This window comes from Hyposmocoma kahamanoa, unplaced genomic scaffold, assembly GCF_003589595.1.
Source record: "Hyposmocoma kahamanoa isolate Upper Pololo Valley unplaced genomic scaffold, ASM358959v1 277, whole genome shotgun sequence".
NCBI classification, from domain to species: Eukaryota; Metazoa; Arthropoda; class Insecta; order Lepidoptera; family Cosmopterigidae; genus Hyposmocoma; species Hyposmocoma kahamanoa.
In genome coordinates this window covers 1,545,869-1,554,602 of record NW_020653774.1, presented here as the reverse complement: position 1 = coordinate 1,554,602, position 8,734 = coordinate 1,545,869, and the positions used below count along the sequence as shown (strand labels likewise).

The 8,734-nt window shown below is 36.7% G+C and overlaps 1 protein-coding gene across 1 annotated transcript in view; it reads right to left on the bottom strand.

The window, feature by feature from the left end:
* Window positions 1–358: 358 nt before the first annotated feature.
* LOC113229098 (allatostatin-A receptor-like) overlaps window positions 359–8,734 on the bottom strand; it is a 33,485-nt gene continuing 25,109 nt past the window's right edge. The window contains exons 2-3 of the mRNA XM_026462591.1: window positions 2,951–3,106; window positions 359–520 (exon numbers count right to left, since the gene is read on the bottom strand). Coding sequence (XP_026318376.1) covers window positions 359–520; window positions 2,951–3,106 — 318 coding nt within the window. The remainder of the gene's footprint in view (window positions 521–2,950; window positions 3,107–8,734) is intronic.

Here is an 8,734-nt window from a genome sequence, read left to right as displayed (position 1 = left end):
TGTCTGATGTTAAATGGAAACCTTTTCAAAATTTTTAGTAGCAGTAGAGCTCCTCGTATAAGAGTACGCCCAGGGAAATATGGTTACGCTTAAACTTTACATCCAAACAGTAACTTAAGTATGATTGCGATAAGAGAACTGGTGAAATTACAGGCGCATGGGACATGCCAACTTATGTCTCAAGGTGACGGGCGCAGTGGTAGTGTCCCTAAGATCTTTGCGATTTAAAGCTGCACTGCAACTGTTATGGACAGGCGTGTCGCTTACGACTTATTCGTCCCATCGCTAGGTATTATAAAAAAATGCAATATTTACAAGCGCTGTAACACGCGCGCGCCACTTTTGCAGTTACAATTATTTACTTGTGACTCTGCCACGCCTCCTGGTTCTGAGACTGCTCCTTCCAGTTCCTTGAAGTCTTTCTGGACTTCATCGCTCCAGCGGTACCTAAGACGTCCGACGGCTCGGCGTCTGCTCTTTCGTCCCAAATAAGCTCTAGTAATGTGAGGATTACTGTGTTCTGGTTTTAAAGGATTAACGGTGCTGGTGAAATTACAGGCACGTGGGACTTTTCAACTTATGTCTCAGGGTGACGGGCGTAGAGACAGTGCCCTTCAGATCTTTGCGATTAAAAACTCTGAGTGACACTGAATCTTTTATAGGTATGCGTGTTGCTTACCAGCAGGCGCGCGACTTGTTCGCCCTATTCTCTTGATGCTCAGTATGATGACTTGCATACGAGGCATCTTGTCTCTTCATACCTTGACAAAAGTACTAGCGCATTTCCGTCCTGACTCAGAATTTCATTTGCCAACTGTGCGACAGAGAATGATGTAATACGGCAATGAGTGATAAAATAAATAATGACTATTGAAAAAAAAAGAAAAGCGTTATTGGAAATGAAACTATTTTTCCGGATTTAAATCGCGTATAATTATTTTTGCAAACAAGCTAACGTTTCGGGCCCTTTACAGGTCTTATGATTGACTGGTGACCGTGAAGGGACCTGTATAGGGCCCGAAACGTTGGTCTGTTTGAAAAAACGAATATATGCGATTTAAATCCGAAAAAATAGTTTCATTTCCTAAGGCTGACAATCGCGAAAATCTAAGCACTCGGAAAAGCATTATTATTAAAAACCGTAAAAAGAAAGAAAAAAAATCTTTTTTTTTAACTTTGTCTATTCGAAACGCCAAGTCGAGTGTTGTTGACAGAAATGCCTCTTGAAGTCACGTCACGAACACTGACACAGAGAGCGCGTTTGCGTTGAAGGGCCACGTGATGTCACGTGAGATTTAGGACATCAAAGGATCGTATTATTAAACAGTTCCTTAGTCGATAATGTCGATTTCCAAACGAAGAAATACAGAAAATACCACTGACTTACAAATAAATGGACGACGGGTCTAACACAAAAACCACGAAAAAATGTCCCAAGTCAACCTATTTAAACGTAGTGACATGTAAAGGAATATGAAAAAGCTAAAACGTTGAATTTAAATTGTAATGTCATCGCAGTACTGTTTAATTTTGCTTGCTTCGCTGTCAGTCGAACAAACGAAGACTAAAGCGTGAATGACGCTCTGTATACGATTTTAACGCTCTATAAGTTCGGACACTTTTTAGCGCGGACCCGACGTCCATATAATTGTAAGTCAATGGAAAATACACTTATTTTGTTGCCACATAAGACATCGTCATAAACAGAAACAAATGCATTTTAAAAAGTCAACAAAAATACAAAACAATAGAAAAGCACATTATCCGCCTTTCCCATTTTGCCTTTTTTGCATTTCTGCATATTTGGGCGCACATTTTTTACACATTTTTCTTATTTTGTCTTTTTTCACAGCTTTGTACGCTAGCGCCCGCAAAATTTTATACAAAAACCTTTTTCTCATAGTCTTGTAGTGGCTTCAGACCTAAATTATCTCGAAAACAGGACAGAACGAATTCATATCTTCGCTTCATTACAATCTTTCTAAAATTGCGAAATATTGTCAAATTAAATTAATGTTTTTGGTATCACTGTGATCCGTTTTGCGGTAAAAGTTTTCGTAATATTTATGCACATTGTCATTTTATACAAGTACACTCGTAGCTATTGTGTCGGAGACAAATTGTCACTTCAACGTATTCCTGTATTATCTGTGATAATGGTCTTCAAATATAACAGGATTCGGTTTACTATAATTAATAATACTTGATAAAAATTTATATTTAAATTTATACAATTTAATTATTTTTGTAATAATCAGGCCCGAAACGTTGGTTTGTTTAAAAAAATACGCGATTTAAATCCGAAAAGTCAAAGTCAAAGATTATTTATTCCATAGGTAAAATAAATTTACACTTGAAAACGTCACAGTTAAGCTACTGCTCGTTCACTACGCTGACCTCCTTGAGAAGAACGAGCAAGAAACTCTAGGGATTGCTCTTTTCAAATAAACTTAAATGCTATGGAATACACTTTGAATCAAATTTGTGTGGATTCTGGAGCCATGTCGTCTTTCCATACATCTTTATCTAACACGTAGTCTTCAACTTTGTAATATGATTTTTCGATCAAAATATTTACAAAAACAGTTTCATTCTTTAGGTAACAAATTTCAGAATGAAAAGCAAAAGCTCTACCTCACAATTCTGTAATAAAACCAAAGCTTCTCCATCTCTGCGTGAAAGAGATTCTCGATTTTCGTTTGTTACCAAAACGTTCGGGACTTTTCATGCTATTTATCTGGATTATTCAAATGTCGGAATGGTAACTTCCATCAGCCATTAGGTCTTCGTGATTTAAAGCTCTTAGTGCCAGTGCAGCTGTTATAGATAGGCGTGTCGCTTACTACCAGGTAGGTCTTATTCGTCCCGTTACTTAATATTAAAAAAAATGAAGATTAAATAATCTATTAAGTATCTCCTTTTCTTATTTAACTTTCTCGAAGTTTCTCACCTTTCTAAATGCGACCCTGAAGTTTTCTGAGAGAAAAGCATACAGAACTGGATTAACGCAGCTGTTCATGTAGGCGAGGACATGTGACACGATCTGCACGGTCACCGTTATGTAAGTGACATTGTAAGCACCCAGCGCCTTCACAAGCAGGATTATCTGGAACAAATTGAGAAGAAAATTAGATACCTTGTAGTTTATCGAGCAAGCTGTGATTGCGGAATGTGGTAAATGAAGGTTTTGCGTTTTGCTGAGCTAGCTACGAAAGGCTCGTTCAATAAATGGAATATTTGCATTGTATGTCACGTCTTTATTTGTAAACATTATTTTCTGATGACAAATAAAAAACCTAAGAGCAAATAAGCTCTAAGGGCGTCTTCAAATTAGACGCTTATAGAAGCCCTGCTTTCTGTAGCGCTTCAGCAATATTTAGTTCGCTAATTATGACTGCAAAAGTGGCGTGCGTGTATCACGACAGTGGGGCTTATTATAACCGACATAGAGTTGAATTTAAATCTCAAGTGTCAGTTTGAAAAAACATGTGATTTACAATTTTAATTTCCAAATTCCAATTCAAATATCTTTATTTCGGTTTATTCATTTAATAGAGGTTAGTAACAAAGCGCTTAAAAATAGAGTTAGTACTACAAATAATATTTTTTCTAACATGTTATTGTACACAATTCGTAGGGCGCCAAGAAATTTTAACGTGTAGTTGATTTAAGACTGCAAGCTTAAAAAAACTGGCAAAATGTCTTGTATAGGACTATCTTGACATTTTATTTTGTTTTTTGTTTGACTTACATACCATTTTTTTTTCATTCATAAAGATTTTTTAACATAAATGTTATCGTGTCAAGAATAGAGCTTATTTGGGAGGACAGAGTGAACGACAACCAGTCGGACGTCATAGGTACCGCTGGAGTGATGAAGTCCAGGAAAACTTCAAGGGCCTAGTAGCTGGAAGGAGCAGACTCAGAACCAGGAGGCGTGGCAGATTCTGGTGTCGGAGGCCAAGAACCACAAGTAAATAATTGGACTGCAAAAGTGACGCGCACGCATGTGTGCCGCTGCCACTGTGTTTCTAAATAATGCATTTTTTATAATACCTAGTGATGTGACGAATAAGTTGTAAGCTACACGCCTATCCATAACAGTTGCAGTGCAGCTTTAAATCACAAAGATCTGAGAGGCACTGCCACTGCGCCCGTCACCTCGAGACATAAGTTGACAAGTTCCATGTGTCTGTAATTTCACCTGTACCCTTTCTAAACTGGAACGCAGTAATGCTTACATTACTGCTTATCAACAGACATCTAATTTGAAGAAGCCCTAAGAGCTTAGTTTCCCTGTTGTTGAAGCACGATTGTTTGAATCCTCTATTCCCACTAGTTCTGTTGACAGTACTACTGGTACTTTTCTTCCTCCTTATCTCTTGTTCTGTTAACAGAACAAATGGGATTTACGATTCCCAGTAGATCTGTCGAACTGTTACCTATATAGAAGACTCCATAGTAATAATCAGGAAAAGGCAGTAAAGTCACTTACAATCATCTTTACAAAATACAACGTAAAAAGAAATGCGGATAATCGCAACAGATTCCCAGTTAGGGTAGAATACATGTATTATAATAATGATTATTTCTTACTATTTTCCCGATATTATATCGAATTGTGTTAAGAAATATATAATAAGTGATAATCATTTAGAGTGATGATTCGTAAAGTGGTCCTTATCGACCTCCAGTGATCCACTTCAAACTAACTAACTGTCTTCGTGGCTAAACGGTTACCGTGCCCGGGCCGGGAGAAATATTTGTGTGGCCTACATTTGTTTCTCTCGTGAGTTGGGTGCATCGAGTATATAACCAGAAATAGAGACGAAATAAGGGCCATCCATCACTGGCAACTCATTAGGCAACTGGGTTTTATATCACTTTTAAATATCAACTCTCGTTTGCGCTGAAATCACAAATTAGAAAGCTGAAATAGTACAGCGCCAACAACTGACTTGTGTGTAAGTCTCCGTATATTCCAAAAATATTCTGTATTTATTGTAATAAAGATAACATCTCTAACAATGGGGACTGTTCCATGCGGTTATGTGGGAAAAAAAGAAGAAATTACCTATTAAACTATACATATTTCACAACAAACAAATATATGATAAGACTGAAGTTGATAAATTTAGGAAATGAATCTCTTCGTTCGGATCTAAATAGCGCATTTTTCTGCCGGGACAATGGCACCTGTAGAGGGTCCTAAACATTAGCTTATTTGAAAAAATAAATAAATACACGCAATTTCGATCCGAAAAATATGAAATGAAACTTCATATGTGTAATCACGAAAACCCAAGTTGATGAATTTGTAAAAAAAAAACAATATTAGAAAGGTCTACAAAGCAGAAAAATTTGCCACGAGTTTTTACAGTCCAATTGTTTAAGTGACCATACGCCACCAGCGGGATAAATTGTCATTGTGTCCTAATTATGTGACAATGGCGATTTTTTAAGAACATTGAGTTGCAGGTACATCATAATTCGTTCCATAGCTCTTTGGGTGACCTTGAGGCGAAGAATCAATCCCGCAGTCAGGGTCCATGTCTCGCAAGCGTAGGTCATAACTGGTAAGACGTATACGTTTGTTTATTTCTCTGTTCTGTAACTCCTTGCCGAGTTTGACTTAGTGACTAAAACTGATGAAGAGTTTTCTCAAATTGAAACAAGTTCATTATCTTTAAGGTTATATTAAATTCTAGTCAGCAATATCATACACGACGGGAAATTAAGTAATAATTCATTATTTTACCTTGCTCCGAATTTACGAGCAAGTTCAACACGCGCGATCTCAATTAGATAAGCTATATACACCGTTCCTCCATCACGCATATCAAGTAACCGAGAAAATTTCCTCGGTGATTCCGACGTGATATTCAGTTTTAGGAGCTGTCGAGATTCTTTTGAAAGAATTAACCCAGGGAAGTACAGCCACCTTACCTAAGTCTGCCGTCAAGTACTAATGTAATCATAAAAAAAGGTGATGATACGATGACAACTGCGTCGCATAGGGTAAAAGCCGGATAGTTGCCCCACTTTTAGAAAAAGCTCTATTATAAAATAGTATGTACTTAATAAGAAAAATGCTACATGTATATCAAAATATAGGTCTTTGAACTATAATAGTACCCTATTTTTGTGAACATATTTATTAATGGTTTTGAGTAATTCCTGTTTTATTTGACCTCTCAAAAAGAGGATAGTTGCCTACTCTGGCGGATAGTCGCCTAAAGGAAATAATACTTCAGAGGATACTTGCCTTGTGCGGGGATAGATGCCTCACAATGTTTATTTTAAATAAAAACAAATTTATATCAATTAACGTAATCAGTCTTTATTATTTACTGCAATCTTTTGTTAAGAACTAATCAACATTATTAATTGTTTGTTTTAAAACTATGAAAATATAACAAAAATAACCTCCAAATCTTAAATTAGTTAGTTGTTATTAATACAAAATTATTATTTAGCTTAAAAATATAACAATATGGCAATCAACTTTGGCATTAGCATTAGTTAATATTAGTCATCACAAGTAAGGGTTTTCATCTTTCCACATCTCGTGCAATTGTTTTCGAATGTTGTTACGTTGATACTTGCGAGGCATTTTGCTCACCTAGAAATGAAGACATAAAAAGTTAACCATTTATTTCATTTTATTTAATAAGTCATTCAAAAAAATATCTGACACGGGTGGGCCTTGAACCCACAACCTCAATATTTATTTTATTCAAGCTTAATTATAGCCACAAAGAGTTAAAAAACATAAAAAGAAAAAATCTCCCTTTGCTCGTAAAATAATTTATAGTTGCGGATAGTTGCCCCAGGGCGACTAGTTTCTAGGGCGACTATCCTTTTTGATACGGATACTTGCCCTTTTTATTTGGAAAAAAAAATAAAAAAAATTTAGCAATAAAATGTTATAAATAGTGTAATGTAAACTCTAATGCACGCAAGGAAACAAAAAGTTGACTGAAAAGACAATCAGTAATAAAAATATTCAATAGAAATTACTTACCAATATAGTTTCAACGCCTATCGAAGTTTCGCCGCGGAAGATTTTCGCTCACACGGACAAAACGCGTGCGTCTAAACTGACGGTTGACGTGGCACTGAGGTCTGCGGGAGGGGTACTTACAATTGTAGTAGCTCGCTACTGCCACAAACGCCCGTAACATAGTTAATTCGAAACCGTGGCAAGTATCGCCGTGGCGCAACTATCCGGCTTTTACCCTACGTACGGGATAGAGAGTGGACCACCCTCAGTCGTGATCTTCAAGGACGATTAGTGACGACGATAAACCTTTAGAAGCTTTTGTGTTAGCGCAATTTTGATCGATCTCCTCACGCGGGTCTCAGCAGTCAAAATCCCAAAGGGCATTTACAGTAGTATACTTTTTTTAACGCTAAAGTAAATACTCCAGATTTTTTGAGAAAATTCTATTTACTACGCCTACTTGAAACGCGAGCTTATGTCGCTTTCACGTACATAGATAGATAAAAACTTTATACACTTCTTCAACAATTTATCAACAAAGATCAACTAACATTGTAATTTCTATATTGAATCACTTAAGGCGACGCATTTCAATGCGAGCCTATATTTTAGGAGGTGAGGTGAGGGGGTCAGCCTTTCGCGCCCCGTAGCCCGCGCGCTGAAAATTAATATGAATAAAACAAGAATAGGCCGAGAAAATTTGACACAGATCCGACATCTACAAGTGCTCGATGGTGACTGACGGGGCAGCGGACGGTGTGGGGCATCGTCAAACCGGATAAATATGAATTGAATAACTATAGGGCTTCAATTACAAACCAAAACTTAACAGGTTTTCTGTAGTACAGATAAATATCTCCATATAAAAATTATGCGCAAAGTGAGATATTTTATTCTTGAATAATTCGTTTTAGAATTTTATTTTAGCCTATTTTCAGGACTTTATATGATCGGAAGATGTACATTCTATTGTGTAATAAATTAGCACGTTCTTTAGGCAATATCCTCAGGTGTATCGTATATTTTTCGTAAGATCAATATGTAATAGTAAATACCACTTGATCTAGCAAAATAGTTATTCCCGCTTCTCCTCCGAGTCACCACTCGCCATAAAAGTCTTAATAAATTTAAATAACAGAAAGAACGTACAATTTAATACAGAACTAATTAAACTAAATAGTTTTGAAAAGTCATGGCAGTGAAAAGGCGTTGACTCAGCATAATTGCCTCAGTTGCCCACGATACTGGTATTTTTCAAAATGAGCGCCATGGTCTGTAATGAAGTGAAAAAAGACCCAAGGCTTCTATCTGGGGCATTATAGTCAAGTTAGCCTGCATGCAATCATACTACTTACGTGCAAGGGTAATGAAAAACATAGTATGTTTACCGGGCGATACGGGAATTACGAACGAATAATAATCATTTATTTCCAATCACGATGGTTATTAATCCAATAGGTACATACAAAAGTTGAAATGACAACGTGTTTGACTATTGAAATACCATTTTAAACACACACACACGCACGCAAGCACGCACGCACGCACGAACGCACGCACGCACGCAAGCACGCACGCACGCACACGCACAAATGTTTTATTATTGTATTGTTTTTAGCATTATTTCTGTTTCCTCATAGGATTTTAGTTGTAAGTACTTAGTGACTGTTGATTTACATACTTTACTTGTTTTTAAAGAAAATGTCAATTAAAATTACATTATTATACAGC